The sequence below is a fragment of the Hippopotamus amphibius genome, chromosome 5 (assembly GCF_030028045.1).
Source record: "Hippopotamus amphibius kiboko isolate mHipAmp2 chromosome 5, mHipAmp2.hap2, whole genome shotgun sequence".
In the NCBI taxonomy this organism is placed as follows: Eukaryota; Metazoa; Chordata; class Mammalia; order Artiodactyla; family Hippopotamidae; genus Hippopotamus; species Hippopotamus amphibius.
In genome coordinates this window covers 83,540,927-83,564,454 of record NC_080190.1, presented here as the reverse complement: position 1 = coordinate 83,564,454, position 23,528 = coordinate 83,540,927, and the positions used below count along the sequence as shown (strand labels likewise).

The 23,528-nt window shown below is 39.7% G+C and overlaps 1 protein-coding gene across 7 annotated transcripts in view; it reads left to right on the top strand.

The window, feature by feature from the left end:
* The window catches only part of B3GALNT2 (beta-1,3-N-acetylgalactosaminyltransferase 2), a 50,459-nt gene that overhangs the window by 12,982 nt on the left and 13,949 nt on the right, over positions 1 to 23,528 (top strand). For all 7 annotated transcript variants that reach the window (XR_009053774.1, XR_009053773.1, XR_009053772.1 and 4 more), the window contains exons 3-5: positions 4,258 to 4,358; positions 8,533 to 8,726; positions 13,425 to 13,520. Coding sequence is in view for 3 of the 7 variants with exons in the window: in XM_057735396.1 (XP_057591379.1) it covers positions 4,258 to 4,358; positions 8,533 to 8,726; positions 13,425 to 13,520 (391 nt within the window). In the remaining 4 variants the exon portion in view is untranslated. The remainder of the gene's footprint in view (positions 1 to 4,257; positions 4,359 to 8,532; positions 8,727 to 13,424; positions 13,521 to 23,528) is intronic.

The following is a 23,528-nucleotide window of genomic DNA, read 5'->3' as shown; positions in this document are numbered from 1 at the left end:
TTGTAGGGGCTTTAAGGATCGTTCCAACACAGCAATAGAATTTACACTGGGAGAGGAATAGGAAATGAAAGGATCTATATACTCACAGGTCCTAGAGAAGGAGGCACGGCACAACACGCAGGGGGCCAAAAGGGAGGAGCGTCCAAGGAGTGGGCTCAGCCAAGCAGGTGGGGAGCCGAGAGGGGAGGGACCCGTGGGCAGGGGTCTCTATTTGGGGGCAGGCTGGAGAGTACAAGCAAAAGATAGGAGGGATTTCACTGTTGTGTTTGAACGTCACTGGGTCATGGCAGGGGAGGGCAAGAAGGGGACCTTGTGGCAGGGACCAGCCTTGTCACCCGAGTGCACCTAGTCATCTGGGCGGGATGCTCACAGCTGTTGTGGGGATGTTGAGGCATCGGGAAAATATGAGTATTTTACAATTTACAGTACAGTGTTATCTTGATCCTTCTTTGTCCCGTATGCCACATCCAGTCCATTAGCATATCTTCTCGGTGCTACCTGTACATCATATCCAGAATCCAACTTCTCACCACCTTTACCACTACTATCAGGACCACCGTCCTGGTCTAGGCCACCGTTGCCTCTCACCTAGGTTATTGCAGAAGCCTCCATATCTGAATTTCTTGCTTCTATCTTTGATTCTTATGTTTTATTTTCCATGCAGTAGCCATTTTAAAGTTAGTCAGATTATGTCAGTTTTCTGTTCACACCCCTCTTCTGGCTCAGAGTGAAATCCCAGGTGTTTAACGTGGTCTTTGACCTTACCTACGTCTACTTCCCCTGCACTGGCCACCTCACTGTGCTTCAGTACCCTAAATGTGCTCCTGCCTCAGGGCTTTTGCACTTGCTGTTCCCCCTGCCTGTACACTCCCCCACTGCATATCCTCATGGCTCACTTCCTCACTTTCTTCAGGTCTCTGCTTAGATACCACCTTGGCAGGCAGTGCCATGTTAAGTAGCATTATTCCAGCTGTCTTCCCTTACTTGACTTTACATATCAGCAGCTAGCATGTTTATTATATTTAGTTGTATATTTATAAATTGTTTGTCTTTCCCCACTGGACTACGTTTTATGGTCATAGGGGCTTCAGCTTTTTTCACTGATGTATTTCCAGCACCTAGAACCCAACTTGGCACAGAGTGAGACACTCAACAGCAACTGAGGGAATGACTCAGATCTGACTGTAATGAGTAGGATTAACATTCGGGCATTTACCAGTAATTTGTTTGTTATCATAGCATTCTTGCTTTAAATTCAGTTAGCTTGGTGATTTGTTTTTAAAAAATGATGGGATATTTATATAAAAATAGATATTAGCCAAAGACTTCTTCCTGGGACAGAGTAATTTTGTGGACTATTTAAGATACCCTAAAAAAACAAATTTGGTAAATATCTACAATAATTTAATTAACACATTTATTCATTTCTATGTATACTTTTATTCTGAATGCCAGTTGTTTGTAAAAGGTATTCTACCTTAACTGGCCCTTAGTAAAAGAAAGTGTTTGCATTTCTGTAGTTATAGCTTACTTTCAGGTCTTGCATTTCACTGAAGGAGCCAGACTCCACATACATTTCAAGGACCCTATTTAATTAAAAGCCTTTGTAATGAAGCTGTAAGTTGTCAATTTCACAAGTACTTATTAAGTATCCTTTCTATATAGGGAGTATACTATGTATAGATAAATATAGTATAGCCTGAGTCTTTATGGGGGCTCAGAGTTTAGTAGAAGGAAATAGATGTAATAGTGTAATAAAATGTTATATATACTGTGTATAAATAGATATAAAATAATATAAAATAGCTTGGGGTGTTTGGGAAACTCCGTATAGTTCTGTGTAGCTGGAGTGCAGAGATTATGGGGTAGGGGGTGTATGTTTATTTGTGGGTGAGTGTGAGAGCACTAGAGAGGGGAAGAGGAGCAGAGAGGTTATCATATAAAGAGGAAAGGAGGGAGGGCTTATAACTGTGAGAGGTAGGCAGTAACCAGATCGGGCGTTCAGGGGGCAGGTGAGACCTATTTAGACAAGGACTGCTAAGGAGCTGAGCTAAAGTGGTGACCTTTTAAGAAAATAAGGTAATTGAATGTAGAAAGAGGAGGAGGATGCTAGGAGGATTGCTAGCTTTCTAACTTGAAGAGTAATGAAATCATCAATCAGGACAAAAAGTACTAGATGAGGAGAGCACTTTTCATGGGAAGGGGGCTCTAGATTTGTTGATTGAGGTACCAGCAGGCAGAGGTGTCCTGCTAAATGTTTATCCACCAGCTCTCTGAAGAAAAGTATGCTTACATGTATGTATATGTTTATTATAGATGTTACTGATATAAAGGCTGTGTAGCATATAATTGACAGATAATAATGTATATGATACTCTCTATTATAACTTATATATAGCCATTTGATTCTTAGAATGCTTTCAGTGTTTGCCAGACTTTCGTATCTATAACCAGCTTGTGGCTGCAGTTGACAAGAGTGTAATTCTGATGTGAATATATTTCCTTTAAGTTAAAGACTAAGACGGAAATGACAACTTCAGTCTCATGTGGCAGAACTCTACTCTTAGTCAATGATGTGAGTGACTTTCCTGAATCAGATCATAAGTTTTGAACAGTAGCAGAGTATAGGCTTAATTTTTTTGTACTATTCACAATGGAATGGCTACAAGCTTTTTTTCTAAGGATATTTATTTTATTTTATTCTTCAAAAAATTTTTTTGGAGTATAGTTGATTTATAGTGTTGTGTTACTTTCTGCTGTACAGCAAAGTGAATCAGCTATACATATATCCACAAGTTTTAAGCTTAATCTGCATTGCAAACATTTTCTCCATCACTTTAAGACTAGACAGTCAACAGAACAATAAATCAAACCCTTGTTTGTAGCGCTTGCCAGTTTCCAGGGTGTAAGTGTTCCCACTGTGCCAATTTCAGGCAACTAATGTGACGCTTCTGAACACAGAGTGGGGAAGATAGGCAGTGGCTCAGCGTTAGAATATCCCCACCGTACAGATACAGTAGATACGCCTTACCTCAAGAGCAGAGATGATAGTGAAATAATTAAGAAATGATGAATTTGAGCATTTGTTCCCTTTGTTTGTAATATAATGTATTTAATTGTAAGTTTATATAATTTGTTTTTTAATAAAAGCTGTGCTTATTAATCAGCTCACAAAATTCTTAAAAATTTTGCAGTTGGCCCTCATGACCCAGTAGGAGCCACTTGTAGCGCACAGCTGTCTGTGGGCTGTCTAGGTGAAGACGTACGCTGAATTTGTGGATCTTTTCCTTAGAGGATGGGTCCAGGCTAGAGGTGCTAATTCAGGAACCATTCCCAGGCTGGTTAAAGCCTTGGGAATAAAAATGGTCCAGGGAGAGTAAGTGGAACGAGTGAGTCGAGTGAGAAGAGATCCCAGGGCAAAGCCCTGGAGTGATATCCACTCTGATGGATGAGCTGGGCGAGAGGAGCTGGAGAGCCCACTGAGCAGTGCCACGTGAAGAAGGAAGAGAGCTTTCTAAGGAGACCTGCACTGTCGAACCCCAGAGATGCCAAGTAGGGGAGGGCTGAACAGTGCTGACTGAGCAGCAGCTCTCTAGTTATACTGGTGGTAGACATCTCAGTGGAAGTGCTGGGCACTGAAGCTAAAATTTATGTCTGATAAAGTGAGCAGGAAATGAGAATCCAGAGGCTGTAAATTTTAGTTTCCTTGTAGGACCTCACTGTAAAGGAAAGCATGGTAGGCAGACAAATTAATGTCAGGACTTCATCGTGTTTATAATGTGTAGGGAAGGAGCCATGGGTTACAGGCAGCTAGGGAAGCAAGGTCTAGGGGAGGAGAGGTCCTCCTCTGGGATAGAAAGACTACTTCTGAGCAAGAGGACCGCTTTCTGAAATATCAGGAGAAGAAAGCGAGTGAAGGAGGTTGCAGATGTACATGTGTTTTTAGGTGTGGGCATGAGAAGTTGACTTTACCGTAGTTTGCTGTTAAGTGGTGTGAGTGTTTGCTGGTGGCCAGGCCAGACGTACTCGGCTTGCTTTAATGCGGTCCTGCAGGAGAGGGCTTACGCATTAGTCACTCGGTGGTTAGCAGCTTCTACTTTGCCTGTTCTCCCTTTTTGCTAGACTAGAAGAATAAAGTTAGCATTAATCATAATAAATACTTGTGTCTCAAAGTAAAAGCTGTGAATTGGGCATGAGGAGACGTGCGTGTGCCAGGTGAAGGTCAGTACGTGATGTTAATGCCAGCGCATTTGTCAGTGTGCTTGTGAAGTTCATCATAGGTGCTCGTGGCTGTGACGTGCCCGTGGAGGACAGGGAGGATCCTTACTCCTGCAGACTACTCAACATCACGAACCCAGGTAAGTCTTCTTTTCCCTCAGCCTATACAAGACTGCCCTCTACAGTGGTCCTCCCTTATCCACGGGGGATACATTCCAAGACCCCCCACGGATGCCTGAAATCTTGCATAGAACCAAACCCTGTGTATACTGTGCTTTTTCCTGTTCATACATACCTATGATAAAGTTTAATTTATAAATTAGGCACAGTAAGATTAATAACAGTAAGTAATAAAATAGGACAATTATAACAACATACTATAATAAAAGTTATGTGAATATGGTCTGTCTCTCAAAATATCTTATAGTACACGTTTAATGCCTTTTCCATTTAACTAAGCACTTATCACACACGTGGCCATAACTTTGACAGTTTGAAGTGTGACAGCACAATTAGCACAAATTTCTTTTTCCTTCTTCACAGTTTCATGGATAGAATATTTGTTCTTATGGGAGATCTTAGCATCCTCAGCATATGATTTTTTTTTCTTTCCATATTAAGTGGGGAACTTTCACCTGTTCACTTAAAGGAAGTGCTTTATGGCTTCTCTTTGGCACATCCAAGTTGCCAACACACTTTGGGGCCTTCTTTAAGTAAAATATGGGTGACCTCAACAAAAGCCCTGCAGTGCCTCGAGGGTCAATCTGATAACTGAGATGTGGCTACTAAGTGACTGAGGAGTGGGATGTACTGGACAAAGGGAGGATTCACATCCCAGGCGGGAGAGAGCTGGATGGAGTGAAATTTCATCATGCTGCTCAGGACAGCACACAGTTTGAAACTTATGAGTTATGTCTGGAATTTTCCATTTAATATTTTTTGGACCATAGTTAACTATGGGTAGCTGAAACCTCAGAAAGCAAAACTGCAGTTACGGGGCGGGGAGAGGGGGAACTACTGTACAAATTTGATGTTATGGAAGAATTGTTCAGCTGAATAGTACAGTGGTTTGTTTTTAGCAGACTAAAATCGAACTTTCATCAAAATTTACCTTTCATCCTTTCTGACAGAGTAACCACTCTGGGCATCTTTAAAGATTCTTTATAGATACATATGATTTTAGGGTCCAGGAGAGTTAATTTCTCAGTATGATTCAAAAACATCTGGAAATGCATACTGAAGTTTAAACTTAATGGAAAATGCTTATTTCACCAGCCTGCTGATTTATAATAACCTTGATACAAATATTGTGAATCAACTCTCTTTAAGAATTATTGCCTGTTTCTATAAAAGAATTAAATAATAAAAAATTGAAAACACAAGTAATTTTTTTATTCCTTACAATTAAAAATTTGGTAGTTCTGATGAGGGTGAAGAAAGGTGATCCTAATTTGGTTCTCTGTGTTATCAGGGGACCAGTTTTAGAAAGTTGATAACTGTGTACCTGTCTGTATTTATTAGCATTTCCCAGTATGTTCAGCTGTGGTTCTAAGGGAGATTAAGCTTTACCAAATCTTAAATGTACTAATTATGACTTCAGGTGTTTTAAGATTTGTCACACCTGTATAATTAGGTGCACCTTGCCTTTGTAGGCAGCAGTAGTGTAATGGGTAACAGCATGGGCTCTGGAATCAGGCCTCCTGGCTTTAAATCTAGGCTGTGCCGTTTTCCAGCTGAGTGACCTTTGAACAGTTAGTTACCGCTGTGTGCCTCAGTTTCGTCATCCGTAAACTGGGAGCAAAAGTACTTACCTCATAGGGATTGGCATGAGGATGAAAAAAGCTGATGCATATGAAACATGTAGGACAGTTCCTGGGACACGTTTGGTGTTAATATTGTTAATTTTAAAGGGCCTGCCTTTTTATAAAATTGGGCTGCAGTCAGCTTTTGTAATAAATTGGATCATATTTTCAGGTCTGTATTGTGAAGCAGAGGTTTCTTACTTAGGATGTCTATGAATTTAGTTAACATTGTAAGCAAAATTTTGTGTGTGATTTTGTATTTCTTGGGAGAGGGTCCTTTAGTGGGGTCCCCAAGGGACCATGAGCCTAATAAAATGTTGTATTACTGATGATGTGAGAGTAGCCTAGAACAAATTATGTTTGAAATCCAAAACGAAGCCAAGCCAAATTTAAAGAAACCTTTAAATTAACTGGACTTTTATTATTTTAAGTGCTATTATTCACTAATAGTAAAGGACTGGGGTTTTTCCATTAATAGAAAATTTTCATGTATGCAATACCTAGGTTACCAATTTTAAAAATAGTTGTAACTAAATTAGTATTGAACCTAATTTTATCTTTTTGATGATTTAAATGGCATTTAGATTTATTTTGATACCTTAAGGTCATCATGAACATTAATCATCATGATACTCTGATATATAGAAGTTTAATTAATAGCATTATCAACGTAGCAGGCTGTCTTGTATTCAGATAGCTTCAGGTTTAAGGAACATTTGTTTTAGATAGAAAATAGGTAGTTACGTTATAATGTGCTTAACCTATTGCCTTTAGTGGACATGCTTCACTTTGGATATCCTATTTACTGACTATATTAAAGAGAAACATTTTTGTGATTGTCCAATATATTTGGAGTCCAGACTCTCTGGCCAGTGCTTGCCCAGCCTATGACAAAATCTGTATCCTTCTTTTGTCCCTCCTGCTCATGTATGTAATTGGGAAGGAGCCATCAATCCCGTTTAGTCACATTTTATTGAGCGTCTTCTGAGTGTGAAATAGCATCCAGGAACGCTAAAGTACGGGTCCAAATGATCCTCTGGAGTGTGGGAAGAAAACAGAATTTCTGTTAATCTGAAAATAAAATGTAATCTTTATTAATATTGAATATATTAACTGACAATAATATGTGTATATTTTGTAAATAAATATGAGTATGTGTACAGATGTTTTTAACTGATGGGGTTGTGTGATCTGCAAAGTTAGAAAGGCAGAGTTCTAAAAAACATAAAGAACATTGATAGAATGATCTTTTTTTTTTAAATTTATTTATTTTACTGGCTGTGTCGGGTCTTTTTTTTTTTTTTTGCTGTGTGCGGGCTTTCTTTTAGTTGCGGTAAGTGGGGGCTACTCTTCGTTGTGGTGCACAGGCTCCTCATTGCTGTGGCTTCTCTTGTTGTGGAGCATGGGCTCTAGGTGCGTGGGCTTCAGTAATTGCAGCACATGGGCTCATTAGTTGTGGCTCACGGGCTTTAGAGCACAGGCTCAGTAGTTGTGGTGCACGGGCTTAGTTGCTCCGCGGCATGTGGGATCTTCCTGGAGCTGGGATCAAACCCGTGTCCCCTGCATTGGCAGGTGGATTCTCAACCACTGCGCCACCTAGGAAGCCCTAGAATGGTCTTTTAAAATAAGTTGCTATTTTATTTCTCAACAATGGCACTGATATTCTCAGCCATGTTAACTGCTTCATGTAATCTATCCTGATTCATTTATGGTAATTGAAAAAATTATCTGAAAAGAACTGTTTTTGGCTTTGATTAGATAGCTCTGGGGGAATAGAAAGAGCACTGAATTTGAAGTCAGTAAATCTGGATTTGATTCCTGGCTCTGCCACTTCCTGTGACCTTAATTGAATACATCTCTGGGCCTCATTTTCTTAATCTGTAAACTGGAGATAATGTCACAATCACATACAGTAGTTGTACAGATTAAATATGATGGGACATGACACATAGTGGGTGGTCAGAAATGCTTACTGTGTTTGATGTGCTTATCTTTTATCAGTACTGTATAGCAAGAGTTTTTCAATGTTATTTGAAGTGATTTCAGTTACTTTTGTACTATGATAATTGCCTGACATCACAAAAATTGCTCAACGAGAAGTAGTATTTTTGGAATTCTCAGAGCAAGACTAAATTTACTCATTTATAACTGCGATTAGTACTGTTCTTAATTTATCCAACCGTTCCTAATAGATGCATTTAAATTTAATATTCCCCTGTAGTGTTTATACATACAAATGCACATGTATATGTAAAAGTTTATTAAGGTAGTTCCTATAATTAAATATTTTACTTGGATGTGGCTGAAAACTTCATTCTTAAATTTCAAAATAGTTTTTTTTTTCCTGGGAGCAGCCATATTTCTGAAGCACTTAAAAAATTTATTGCCATTTGTGAAAGAATTATATAAAAAATAATTATCTAGATTTTGTTTTCAAGCCCACTTCATATTAGTAAAATGAAAGATTGTTTTTGTTTGATATGTAAAACTCCTTTCCTCATAACTTCCTTAGTTTTGAATCAGGAAATTGAGGCGTTCAGTCTTCCTAAAGACACTTCATCAGGGCTCTCTGAGGACCGAGTGGTCAGCGTGAGCTTCCGAGTTCTCTATCCGATCGTTATTACCAGTCTCGGGGTGTTTTATGATGCCAGCGATGCGGGTTTCCAGAGGAACATCACTGTCAAGCTCTATCAAGCAGAACAGGAGGTATGCACTGCTTCATACAGGCTTCTCCCCATTTTTCTTTTTCAAGATCAACAGCTTTTCCTCATGGCAATTAGTACATTGGGAGACTTCCACCTCTCTTCCCTTATTGATTGGACACATTATAGTGTGATGTATTATAATGCTGGTTTGAAGAGAGAATATTGATGAGTAAACATGTTATATCTAGGAAATGAGGAGCTGCACCAGATTAGTAATTTCCAGCCTAAAACCTTCTAAAGCCTAAGGAATTTCCAAAGTCAGTAATGAACATTAAAAGTTTGAGACTCAGGTATTACTGCTGCTGTCTTCCACCCTAAGAGTCTGTCACCATAATACAGGCTAACAGCTGCTTCACGTCTTCTTTATGATAAGAGTACAGAGGAAATAAAAGTTTAAAGCAGCTGGGGTTACTGTTCCTGATATTTGGGGAAACCTGATTTGTTCACAGAGTGTATATAAAGGAGCATAACAAGGAATTGTATTTGAAAAGATCTGTCCCTGGGTTTTAAACTACAAAAATCTTGACAGAATTATACAGTGAGCACCCATAGATCCACCAGCTAAATTCTACAGTAGTTAACATCTGTAGTCATTCATCAGTCTGTCTTTTTTTTTTAATGTATTTTAGATTAACTTGCAGACATCAGTACACTTCAACCCTAAACACTTTAGTGTGCATATCATTAACTAGACTTTAATATTTGTTTATGGTTTTAATAAATTTCCATACTGTGTAATGTGCATTCAGTTTTTCTTCCATCTTATGCTCTCCCAACTGAACTATTCTGGCCACTTTACATTCAGTTTTTAAAACGTCATAAACCTGTGTAATCTAGACTTCTGTCACCCTCCCCCATTCCCTGGAGGCAGCCACTGTTCTCTTTTTTTTTTTTTTTAAACTATGGACTAGTTTTTCCTGTTGTAGGACTTCATATATAAATAAAATCGTATACTAAGCATTCCCCTGAGTAAGGCTTCTTCCGCTCAACGTAATGGTGTTGAAATTCATCCATGTAATTACATGTATCAGTGATTTCTTTTCCTTCTTTTAATTGCTAACTTGTATTCCAACAATATATGATGTTTAGGTGTCCTGTTGATGGGCATCTGAAGTGTTTCCAGGGTTTTTCTCCTTTATTCTGTTACTGTGATAAATTACATTTATTGACTTTGGAGTGTTAGACCAATTTCTTGTTCCTCTCAATCACAACATAGTATTCTTTTTATATATTGCTGGAAGTCGTATTTCTTGTGGATAGCATATAGTTGGGTCTTCCTTTTTATCCAGTCTGGGAATCTCTGCTTTTTACATGGAGGGTTTATTCCATTTGTATTTAATGCATTTATTAAAGTGGTTGGATTTCAGTTGTTCATTTTACTATTTGTTTTCTGTTTGTTCTACTTTTTAAATTTGTCTGTTTCTCATTTCTTCCTTTCCTGCATGCTTTAGGGTTGGGTATTTTTTACAATTCCATTTTAATTTTTCTGTTGTCCTTTTAGCTACAGCACTTTGTACTGTTATTTTATGGGAGTCTGGTTGACATGGAATTAAAATATATATCCAGAACTTTCCAGTCTTCTTTAAGTTAACATTGTACCCCTTCATGTGAACTATAAGAACCTTGCAACTATATGATTCCATTTACCACCCGCCGTCTTCTTTGCTCTAGTTGTCATATGCCTTATGTATATGTGTGCTATAAATCTCACAACACAGTGTTATAATTTTTGTTTTAAACAGCTGACTGTATATTAAAGTAATTTAGAGGGAAAAGTCTTTTATAGTTGCCCACTTACTCTTTCTGGTGCTCTTCATTCCTCCTGAATGTCTCCTGTAGCCCAAATCATAACCTTACTCATTCTTATAGGGCAAGTTTACTGGTGATGATTTTGCTTAGTTTTTAATTTTCTGAAAATGTTTTTAATTTGCCTTTATTCTTCCCCTCCTTTATTCTTGTGGGATATTTTCTGGATATTGAAATTTTGGGTTGACTTTTTTTTTTCTTTTCAATATGTTAATGATGTCATTCCAGTGTTTTCTGGCCTCCATTTTTTCTGATGAGAAGTCAACCTTCCTTCATATTATCATTCCCATGTATGATGTATGTAATGTGCGTTTGGTATTGTTTTATTCTTTCCTGGCTACTTTTAAGATTTTTCTCTTTATATGTATTTGGTTTTAAGCAGTTTGGTTTGTTGTACCTTGGTGTGATTTTTCTTTGTCTATTCTGCTCAAGGTTTGCCAAGTTTTTCAATCTGTGAATTTGTGTCTTTTACCAAATTTGGGAAACTTTCAGCTATTATTTCTTCAAAACTTTTTTCCCAACCCCATTTCTCTCCACTCATTCTGGGATTCCAGTTACATGTGTGTTAGACCTTTTGGTGTTGTCCACAGATCACAAGACTGTTCTTTCCTTTTTTTTTTCTTCAGTTTTTTCTTCTTTTCAAATTTGATAATTTGTTAATCTCTATTCAGACTTATTGACTCTTCTGTCATCTCAAACCTGTTAAGCCTAACCAGTGAGGTTTTTTTTTTTTTTTAGATATGGTACCCTCTAGTTCTAGAACTTCCATTTAATTCTCTTTTGTAGTTTATATTGCTCTAAAATTTTCTATTTCTCTGAACTTCCTATTTTTCTAAATTCACTTTGAGCATATTTCTTCTAATAGCCTTGACCTTAATTATAGTATCGGTGTTAAAGTCCTGTCTGCTCTTCTAAATTCGAGTCATGTTGGCCTGCCTTTGTTGATTATCGTCTTTTCTGCTGAGTGTGGTAACATTTTCCTGTTTTATCTCATGTCAGGTAACTTTGGATTATATCCTAGATATTGTGAATAATTCATTATAGGGTCTCAGGATCCTGTTACATTCTTTGAGGAACATTGATTTTTTGTTTGTTTCTTTTAGCAGTCAGTGAAGTTGGCTGGGCACAGACTCTAAACTCTGTCTCCCTTGCAGTGAGCAGCAGCTGAAATCTCTAGTCTGTTCCTTTGGACTTTAGATGGGCTGCTTGGATTCTGCTTTGAATGTGTATTTCGTGAGGCAGCCACAGATTAGGACAGAATTTATATGAAGAATTGAGAACCCTTTCCTTTCTGGGGTTTTCCTCCTCGCTTGTTAGCCGATATGTTTGCCTCCACCCTGTCTTCTGATTTGCAACCAGAAAGACTGCAGTTTTTATTTCAAAATTTTAGTTGCCCCCAAGGTATATCTCAGATAAAGAGCCATTAAAAAAAAAAGTGGGGGAAGCATACCCAGGATCTTTCTCATCTTCTTGGTATTGCTTTTCCTCCACTCTCCGCCTGCTTTGTGTGCGTCCCAGTGCCTTCAGGTCTTTCTTTTTTAAAAGCTGTCGTGGCTGCCATCCATAATTGTTATCTGGAGGAGAGCTGGTCTGAAACCACAGGAAGCAGAGTGCTGCTCAGTTTCTTAGGCATCTTTAAAAGTGTTCTTGTGTTATTGTGTTATTGTTCACGTCGATTGTTACTCACAGTGTTAGTCACCAGGAAACGCGGATCAATTACAATCACATTTCTTCTTCGCGGTTTGGCCTATTCCTTTGTCCTCTAAAGAATTTGTGTAGTTTGTAAGTGTCCTTAATGACATAAATATAAACATGAGAGGGAACACATCTTAGTGATGATTCCAGCCATTATGATTCTAGTGAGAAGAGCCTTATCATGTTTCTCAAGTATAGGAATTCATATATTATTGTGTTCCAAGGTTTCATTGATATCGAACAGCAGTACTCTGAATTCCACTGTCAACCTTATCTAGATATTAGGATCAATCTTGAATTTTTTTGATACTAAATTTTTGATACTCTGATTAGTATCAAAAGAATAGTCTTTTTGTAAAGTGTTCATAATGTGAATTGTCACTCAGTTAGTTTGATTCAGATGTACGATATTTTGTTCATGTTGATTTAACTTTTAGTTGCCACATTTTTACCCAAGGAGAGGTTAATCCTTTTCCTCAAGGAAGGCCTAATGTCAGGTGGATCGTAATGGTTCACAGGTATTCACAATGTAAAAGGTATTACCACGGCATTGGCAAGAACTGATGTTAGTGAAAGAAATACACATAATTCATTAAAACCCCCTTCATTCTGAACTTCTGCATGGTCCTGATAGCTTTAACAGAAGCATCTCCTGTGGCAAATTGGTATCTAAGAACAAGTATGAGAATAAGGAAATGTTCTTGCCTGAAACAACAAGGAAGGACCCAAAGAAAACAATAGACACGAAAATCAGTTCTCTTTTATGTCCCCTTTTTTGTTTTTGTTTGTTCTTCTAAAGCTTCTCTTCGAAGAGGGGTTCCTGAGTACCTTTGTTCTATGTAGAAATCTGTGATCTTTCAGTTTATTCCTAACCCTTTGGGGTTGAGCCTAATAAATTGGCTTAATTTAGCACCTTACACTTCCCCTAATGCTCCTCATTTCAAGGTGTCTTTTTTTTTTTTAAGATTATGTGGATTATATTTAGTGTTTTAGAACTCCATGACAACTTCAATAGCTTTATTTAATAAGCATGATTGCACTAGAAAACCCAAATGCTGCCTAAACCACAGTAGAACAATGTTGGTAGCCATGGTTGGGGCCACCGAGAATTTAGCTGACCAAGATGTAAGCTTTTGAAAACTTGCTGCGTGTGCCGTGTCTGAAGTATTTCTGCTTGTCTTTTCCCCCAAATCTGTAGGAGGCCCTCTTCATTGCTCGCTTCAGTCCTCCGAGCTGTGGTGTGCAGGTGAACAAGCTGTGGTACAAGCCTGTGGAGCAGTTCATCTTACCAGAGGTACAGGCTGTAGTAAAGAGACCCTAGTCCCAGTGCAGGCTGCTGTTGGCCTGGGGGTGTGCTTCCAAAGGCGGGCACTTGATATTCTCCTGCCGGGACGGCTCTCCAGAGTGGCGGGTGAGGTTACCAGCAGGCGTGTACTAAGCTGTAGCACTCTGCGTTCCTCCCTCCAGAGAGCTGCACCATGCCCAAAGGTTCCGAACCACACTTTGGGAAGCGTTGCATGTTACCACGGTTTGTTTAGTGGAGTAGAGAACCGCATGAGTGCTTTAGTGACAATGGATACTGGTAGGTGTGGTCAGTAGAAAGACCACACAGGTACCATTTGAGTAAATCAGATAGTTTGCTTATCTAAAGAATAGGGGGTGGAGGGAAGTGCAGGCAGGATAATGGCAAAGAGATCGGTCACATTTCCAAGATAAATAAAACTTCACCAGGTGTGCTGAGACCACCTCAGCTGCCAGGTGCCCTCATCAGCCCTGGAGTTAAGCCCTGTGATTATATTACACATGTATAACACAGCTGGACATGCACAGATTGTTCATCCATCACCCTCAGCCTTTCCAGGCTGTTCCAGGCTCATCTGAGTCCATTTCTGGACAGAGTGCTTTGGACCCACAGTGTAGGGGTCAGTGTTGCGGTCATCTCTGGCAGTCACTTTAGATCAGCTCTAGAGTTCACCAGGCGACATTAGCACTGAGTTAAGATGTGGAAGCTGGATGGTTGACCAGCCCTGCTAGCTAGCCAGGAAGCATCTTCCTACCACCAGTCGTGTGAGGTGCTGTTCACATTTGTGCAGCAACAAAGTCACACATTTTATAAGCGGCTGGGGATCTTTGGAGTTGCGCACAGGTAGTTAAACTGTGTATGTTAATTCTGTGACTGTCAAAGGGAGCTCCTGTATTTCACCTACATGTGAACCTCTGTTTCAGAACATTTGCCAGAAAAGCAAAACTACAACAAATCTTCGTTTCTCAGTTTTATAAAAAAAGACTGTACTGAACATCCTTACACTCTCTTTTGTGTACATAACTGGTTCTTTTCTTAGGATGAATTGTTGGTTCAGATTTCTACACATTCGAAGGCAGATAATTTGTTCCTGGAGGACAGCTTAGCAGTTTGTATCAGTTTGAATAATCATCAGCATTAAATGAGAATGCCTGTTTACCTATACGTCCTTTTGAAATTTCATATATGAACTCTTTTCCTTGTTAAATGAAGTATGTACTATCAAAGGTATCTCTTTTAATTAAGAGTAGTGGCTCAACTAAGTAGTATTGGCTAAGTTTTGGATCTCAGTTTTTGAAGGAAGCCCTTCTTTGGTTTGTTTACTCATTTACTCTGAAAACATTTAGTGAGAGCTTAGTATATGCCAGGCACTGGGTCTGTTTGAGGCATAGTACAAGGATCCCTGCCCTTAACGCAGCTTGTTATCCCAGTGAGGCTAGAAGAGCTGACACTGATGTTCTGCTTGACTCGCTGTACCCCAGGCACAGCTGTAAGCAGGCTTCCTGCACTCACTGATTGGTAGCTCCTTTGGGTTGAAGCAAGTCATCGATGAGAGTCCTGCTTTTCGACTCAGAACCAGCATGGGCAGAACCTCACTCAGACTTTGTGGGTCCCAAGAGAGAGGAGTGTGATGCTCAGGGGGGCAGGAGCACGAGCACTGTGCTACGTGCTCTCCAGAGAGGTCCAGAGCCTGCTGGGGGATTGGTTTTTCGCAGACGACTCATGAGCGTTGGCTTGAGCAGGAAAGGAAGAGCTGCTGTGCCGCGGCTGAGCATGTAAGGGCACGTTTGGGTGCGGGTGCCTGAGCAGGCACCTGTGGGTGCGTTTGCGTCCCTGCTCCGCCACTGAGTGGCTCTGTGGCCTGGCGCAGGCTCCTTCACCTCACTGTGTCTGTTCCCTCCTCTGTGATATGGACCCAGTTCAGGGGGTTACTCCAGGGCGTAAAGGATTTCATAGATGTGGAGTTTTACAACGTGCCGCCACACAGTGAGCATTCAGTAAATAAATGTGTGCTGTCTTTGTTACTGCTGGTCCTCATCTGGACTTGTGGCTCCTGTTCTTCAAGAGTAGTGTCTTTCCCCCTGGGCGGTTTGCCCCCCAGGGGACCCTTAGCAATGGAGATGCTTTTAGTTAGTTGTTCAGCTGGGTGTGGGGTAGTGCTGGCATCTTGTGGGCAGAGGCCAGGGATGCTGCCGGACATCCTGCAAAGTTCAGGACAAGCCCCCACAACAGAGAATTAACTGGCCCCAAATGTCAGTAGTGCTCAAGGTGAGAAACCCTAAGAGGAAGGAGTCACAGTGTGAGGCCAAGAGGAAGAAAATAAGCTTTCATATTAACTTCAGCCTCATCACCATTTTATGGGGTCTACTCCATTATCTTGGTTAGCCTTGCAGAAAGAATTACAATTTTTGATCAGTCCACAAAAAATATTTCTTTCCCTTAGAATGTCCTTGTCCTTAGGAAGTACAAGCTGAACTCAATGTGAAATGCATTTTACTTTCAAGAGATTCAACAACAGAACAACAGAAAAGTGTATGTGTATAGGTAAAGCACACGTGACCAGGGACTGCCCCGGTGGTCGAGCTTCCACTGCAAGGAGGGTGCAGGTTCAATCCCCGGTCAGGGAACTAAGATCCCGTGTGCAGAGGTGCGGCCCAAAAGTTTAAAAAAAAAAAAAAAAAGTACATGTGGCCAAATGTTAACACTTGGTGAGTATAGGGGATTTGGGTGTTAATTTCAGCTTTGCTATAGGTTCGAGGTTTTCAGAATAAAAATTACGTTGGGGCAGGAGGCTGCCTTCCTTGCCAGTGTTCAGGATGGTGTATAAGGCAGTAGGGACTCATGATGGAAGGACTGAGCCAAGTCAGGGAGTGGCCGTCTTAGTTTTTAAGACTTTTACTATCTGAAACCTTGTGATCTTTATTTCCCTTGGAGCTTTAAGCCAAGTTGGCTTTTGGTTTTTCATTACATCTGAGTAATGTTTTTTCCTTTTATAAACACGCAGTTATTTAATAGTGTCTACATCTGGGGGAGTGGGATTATGGGTGATTTTTATTTTCTTCTTTCTGTGTATCTGTTTTCTAAATGTTCTGAAATAAATATACATTAGCTCTTATTAAAAGAAAAAAATAAACTTTTAAAAATAAAATGTCCTTTCCTTTTACACAAAATCCTATTTTTGTTGAAAGCCTGTTTAATTTTATGTAGATGCTCGTTTTTGCTTCATCAAGCCTAACTGGGCTTACACAGAAAAAAATGATTGTGATGAATGGGTTTGCCTGTATATCATCAGCAGAGAATGACCGGAGAAAAACAGATCGTTGGTCCCGGTTGCGAGGGAGAAGTGGATGATTTGTTCATCATCTTATTCCTCCACACTTCACCGTCGGCTGGAGTAACATGTCAGCAGTGTGGCTTGTCAGCTAAGCAGGCTCTTGCACTGTTTTCATTGTGTGACTCACTGAAGCATAAATCTCAGTGGGGGCCACCAATTTAAATGCAGACTGCTGTGTGTTTCTCTTAAAATGTTTATTTCTCTAATTTCATATTTCTCTTAGTAGTGCACCGGAAACCTGCAACTAATTTCAATAAAAAGACTACTTTCATTCAACCCAAGTCACTAGAGACAGTATTATTAGCATCATGGGTACATACATACTTATTTTTTATGAAAGGCGAAATTCTTTAGAGGTAGTCATTTCTCCAGTCTACAAGAAATTGTTAATGGTTACAGGCACAAAAGTACTGTGTATGTTTAAGCTACTCTGTTGGCTGGGATGACGAGTTAGAAATAGAACACAGAAGAATGGACGCATGGCTTGCAGATAGCTCGCTTAGGTTATGGGTGAGAGGACTTAGCTCATTTTTCCAGCCTGTACCGTGCTGTTCCTTCTTATCTTTTACTTTGGTTTTATGATCTTAGCAGAGAATTGCCATAGACAAGCTGTTTCACATCTGCAGAGATTCCTAGCTTTGTGACTACTTTGTGTGAGAGTAGAAAGTAGGCATGTGAGAGAAGTGGGGAATAGAAATTTAACTGTGACATGGAGCAGGTAAAGGAGAGGTGGAGAAGGTAGAGCTCCTCTCTCCCCTCATGACAGAACAACTGGAGGGTCGCAGAAGTTGAGTGAATAAACCGGGATCACTTTCTGGGCCAGTGAGTTTTTCTGGTAATTACTCAATGTAGTCAACATTGTTGATATTATATCAGGACCCAGTCAAATAAAATGGAGTTGAGGGCCAGGCAGGAGAAACAGCAAAGTCAGGTGTTGAGTGTCAGTTGAATGGACTGGACAGAGATTTACTTGCTTTGCCATCATATTTGCCAGATTTGTAGTTTCAAGGTGAAGCTTTTTGGGGGGTCAGTTTGCCTTTTACTTTGGTGTGGTTCATTTGGAACTACAATAGCAAAGATTCCCAATGACCTAATCTCCACCTCCAGGGGACACTTTGAGCCCTTACTCTAGTTGACTGCAGTTTTCTCTTACCTTATATGATATGCATTCTTCTGGTTCAGCTTAATCTGGCCCAGTCCTTCTTCCCAGAGCATAACTTCTCCCTCTCAAACATTAATCATTAGGATCTGATACCCAGCCTTCTGTTTACTTCACTCATTCTTCTTAGACAATTTCATCTGTTACCACCTGTATACCAGTGGCTGTTAGTCTGACTGCACCCCAGATTTCTTATGAACTCCATACACACGTCAGCTGCCTGCTGAACTCCTGCACTTGGAGTGTCCTCTGGGCATCCTAGCGGTGATAGCGTCTCCAGCCCACCCATTCTCATCTCCTCCTGTGTTTTCAGTCTTGGGTCATAGTATCTCCTTTTTCTCAGGCACCCAAACCAGAATTGTGGGATTTATCATCAACTCTCATATCTAAAGCACTCACTAAGTCCTGTATCAATTCTTTCTCCTAAACATACTTGGTATCAGTCCTTCCAAACTTTATAACTATTAAAGTTTTAGAAGAAAGTAAAGTATCCCAAGGGGAAGAGGTTGTTTCCAGGAGAAAGACACATGATTAACCCAAAGCAGCCTCATGTAGTCAAGAGTCTAGGACTTAGCTTTCAGGTCCTAATGCTGACCTTGCAGAGTGTATAAACCAGAATGTCTGTTGATTCATGCTTAATGGGTATTGGCTAATTAGAGTGGTTTGAATGCTTGTGGCCACTAGCTGGGAACCTCCTTCCTGGTATGTCAAGGCACCTAAAAAACAATCTGAACCATACTTGGTTTGGCATTGAATTTGATTACAGTAGTGGGAGGTGGGTGTTTTTGAGAGCTGTCTCATTCAAGTAGGATGTGATCAGAATGCTTTACATCTTCCAGTTATTGTCTTTCTCCTCTTAGACATTGCTACTTGTTGCCAAAATTGTGTCTTAGACCAGCTTTCCCATAGTCTTTTAAGGTATTGATTTTACTAATTAAGCTTCAACTTTAGAGCTCTTCCCAGTTATTGGAAACATTGTTTCTTTTACTTTTTAGTTATAAATTCTTATAGTTCAACTCAGAGGGCACTCTTTGGATTTATTTATTTACTTACTTTAATTTAGATATAATTGACATACAATAAAATGATTCAGTATTTGTATATGTTGCAAAATGATCAACACAAGTCTAGTTAATATCCATCACCAGACATAGTTACAAATTTTTCTTATGATAACTTTTAAGATCTACTCTCTTAGCAATTTTCAAATATACGATACAGTATTATTAACTATAGTCACCAGGCTGTACGTTACATCCCCAAGACTTATTTTTTTGTAACTGGAAGTTTGCACCTTTTGATCACCTTTCACTCATTTTAGCCACCTCCCACCACCCCCCCTAGCAACCACCCATCTGTTCTCTGTATCTGTGAATTCAGTTGTTTTGTTTATTTTAGATAAGTGGGATCCTTAGGTATTTGTCTTTTTCTGTCTGACTTATTTTTCACTTAGTGTAATGCCCTCATGGTTCATTCGTATTGTCACAAATGGCAAGATTTCATTCTTTTTTATGGCTAGTGGTATTCCATTGTATATAGATACCATATTTTCTTTATCCATTCATTCATTGATGGACACTTAGGTTGCTTACATGCCTTGGCCGTTGTAAATAATGCTGCAGTGAACATGGGGGTGCATATATCCTTTCGAGTTAGTGTTTTCATTTTTTTTGAACAAATACCCAGAAGTGGAATTGCTGGATCATATGCTAGTTCTGTCTGTCTGTCTGTCTGTCTATCTATCTATCTATTGTGTTGGGTCTTCGCTGCCATGTGTAGGCTTTCTTTAGTTGCAGCGAGCGGGGGCTACTCATTGGTTGCAGTGCCTAGGCTTCTCACTGCGGCCGTTTCTCTTGTTTCGGAGCACAGGCTCTAGGCACGCGGGCTCAGTAGTTGTGGCTCGTGGGCTCCAGAGCACAGGCTCAGTAGTTGTGGCACATGGGCTTAGTTGCTCCGAAGCATGTGGGATCTTCCCGGCCCAGGGATTGAACCTGCATTGGCAGGTGGATTCTTAACCACTGTACCACCAGGGAAGTCCCTGATAGTTGTATTTTTAATTCTTTGAGGAACCTCCAAACTTTTTTCTATAGTGGCTACATCAATTTACATTCTCAACAGCAATACACAAGGGTTCCCTTTTCTACATATTTTTACCAACGCTTGTTATTTCTTGTCTTTTTGATACTAGCTATTCTAACAGATATGAGGTAATATCTCATTGTGGTTTTGATTTGCATTTCCCTTATGATTAGTGATGTTGAGCATCTTTTCATATACCTGTTGACCACCTGTATGTCTTCTTTAGGAAAATGTCTTCAGATATTCTCTCCATTTTTAAAAATTGACTTCTTTGGCTTTTTCCTGTTGAGTTGTGTGAGTCATCTATATATTTTGGATATTAACCCCTTATCAGATACATGATTTTGCAAATATTTTCTCCCTTTCAGTAGGTTGCCCTTTCATTTTGTTGATAGTTTCCCTTGCTGTGCAGAGCTTTTTAGTTTGCTGTAGTCCTACTTGTTTATTCTTGCTTTTGTTGCCTTTGCTTCTGCTATGGAATCCAAAAAATACCCCAAGACTGATGTCAAGTAGCTCACCGCCTGTGTTTTCTTATAGGAGTTTCCTGGTGTCAGGTCTTACGTTCAAGTTTTTAACCCATCTGAGTTGATTTTTGCGTATGGCATAAGTTAGTGGTCCAATTTCGTTCATGTTAAGCATCTGGCTGTCCAGTTTTTCCAACACCAGTTATGGGAGAGATTGTCCTTTCCCCATCGTGTACTCTTGGTCCCTCTGTTGTGAATTAGTTGACCACACACGCATGGGTTTATTTCTGTTCCACTGATCTATATGTCTGTTTTCATGCTGACACCATATTGTTTTGATTACTATAGCTTCATAATATACTTTGAAATCAGGACACATGATGCTTCCCACTTGTTCTCTCTCTAGAGTGCTTGGCTGTTTGGGATCTTTAATGATTCCATACAAATTTTAGGATTGTTTGTTCTGTTTCTGTGAGAAATGCCATTGGTATTTTGATAGGGATTGCACTGAATCTGTAGATTGCTTTGTGAAATATGGACATTTTAACAAGTTTTAATTCTTCCAATCCATGAACATGGAATATCTTTCCGTTTATTTGTGTCTTCATCAGTTTCTTAGAGGGTAGTCTTAATTCCTAAGATATGTGTTTACTTCTTCTCACCTGGACTTTTGAAATAGACCAGTTACCATTCTCCCTACCAACCTCCACTCTATTGCCACTCTAGTGTGGGAGTGACCTTTCTAAAATTGCAAATATGATTGTGTCACTCTTGTGCTTGTCACCTTCAGGCTTCCCACTGCCTTCAAGGTAAGGAACAGGCTCTATTATAGCAGACAGAGCTGACCTCAGTCTACCTTTTACTCTCCTGTCCTCAGCCTTGTGTGTCAGCAATACTACACTATTTAACATTTTCCTGAATATCCAGTGCTATTTCAAGTCTGCCTTTTCATGTGTTATTTTATCTGCTTCCTATTTTTCTGACTCAAACCCCTTTAAGACATAGCTCAGCCCTTACCTCATAGTCTTTGAAATTCTGTCTGACTTCCGCAAGCAGAGTGACTTTCCTTTGTTATTGAGCCTGTTATGGCAATACTATGCTTACTTAAAGATAGGGCTGTTTCCCTTTTTCTTTTAATCTTCAAATACATAGCCTACAGCCTGGTATACAGTAGACACTCAAAAGTTTAAATAATGGCTCATGTCTGAAAGAAGACTGACCCCAAATTTACTTAGCTGTATACATAGGTTTAGTTTCAGAATTTTTTTTCCTGATTATAAAAATATGAAAATATATGAGAGTAATACATATTCACTGCTGACAAAAATATAGAAAATTTAAAAGAATATGATGTCACCCATCTACTACCCAGCATAGTTGGTGTATTTCGTCCTAGTCTTTTAAAAATTCTTCTGTATATGTGTCTGTTTGTGAGAAAGTTTTTTGTTTTCATAAAAAGAATTGAGGTTAATGAACATCAAGTTCAGTAAAGAGCTAAGGCCACCCAGGGGAAGTGCAGAAAGAAGCAGGCCCTATTTCAAAGATAAGGAAACGGAATCCTCTAAAGAGGCACTTCACCGTCTGTGCTCCTTCTAGTGGTACTAAAGCTGTATTTGCTGAGCAGAGACACCGCACCATATATATTATCACTGATCCTCAAACAGCCCTTGGAGGCAGGCATCATCTCAGTTTTAAAGGTTTGGAAATGATGACACGAAGTTATGTCTGCAGGATCTGCTCTGAGGAACCCTGGGGCTCTGCAGAGCGCACCAGGAGTTTCACAGATAATGAAGTGTAAAGATACATTAGCTCAATATAAAATGACACACTGCCCGAGGAATCGAGATTCTTCCACGTTTTTATCTTTTTTGGTAGAGAAGTTTTATTGTCTTGGGGGAAAAAAAGCTTGCAAACCATTGACCTGGTTTATTGGAGAAATTCAGTTTTGTGTAGTTCCTTTATAATGCTGGCTGAGTGAGACATTACTGTAAAGTACTTTAATTGTAATACATGAAATGTTTTTAGAATATTAATACTGTATCTTTTATTTCCTGCTGTATACCAGAATTCTACTTGATTGAGTTCAGTGTTATTATTTACTTGAGTGCCTGTTACATCAGGCATTCTAGGTGCTAGTTGATAAGACAGACAGGAGCGCTGTTCTCGTGGTGCTTGCAGTCTAGTGGGAGCAGTTAAGTTTGGCAGTAGAAAAATAAACAAGTATAAAGAGTGGTAAGTGGTTTTAAGAAAATAAGACAGGCTGACGTGTGATAGAAACTGGGAGTTGGCTGCCTTCTGATGGGCCTCTGGAGAAAGCCTCCCCGAGGAGGAGACCGTGCAGCTGAGACTGGGCTGTGGTGACGAGGCAGCTGAGCACAGGTACTATGTGGGAACTATAAAGAAATGAGAAGACATCAGCATTCAAATGGGGGACGGGAGTGCAACTTTCTAAGCTCCAAATTTAATAGTAATAATCACAAAGGAAAAGCTTATCAGATTTGACAAAAGTTATGGACTTCTGAATTTCAAAAACCCTGTAATATTAAGTGGCAAACAATTCTAAAAAAACATTCTTAGTGTATAAAATATGTAGTATTAATTTATTAAAAGCTCACATAAATTAATAAGAAAAATATAGAACTCAGTAGCTAAATGGCAAAGAAGCATGACAAGGCAATTCCCAGAAGAGACAGTATAATTCATACACATCATTAGAAATCAAAAGAAACACCAGTTAAATGAGGAACCGTTTCTTTCAGTCTACTAACTTAGGGACTTCCCTGGTGGTCCAGTGGCTGGGACTCCACACTCCTAATGCAGGGGGCTCAGGTTCAGTCCCTCGTTGGGGAACTGGATCCCACATGCCGCAACTAAAGATCCCACATGGTGGCATTAAGGATCCCACATGCCACAACTAAGACCTGGTGCAGCCAAATAAATAAATATTAAATACATAAATCTAG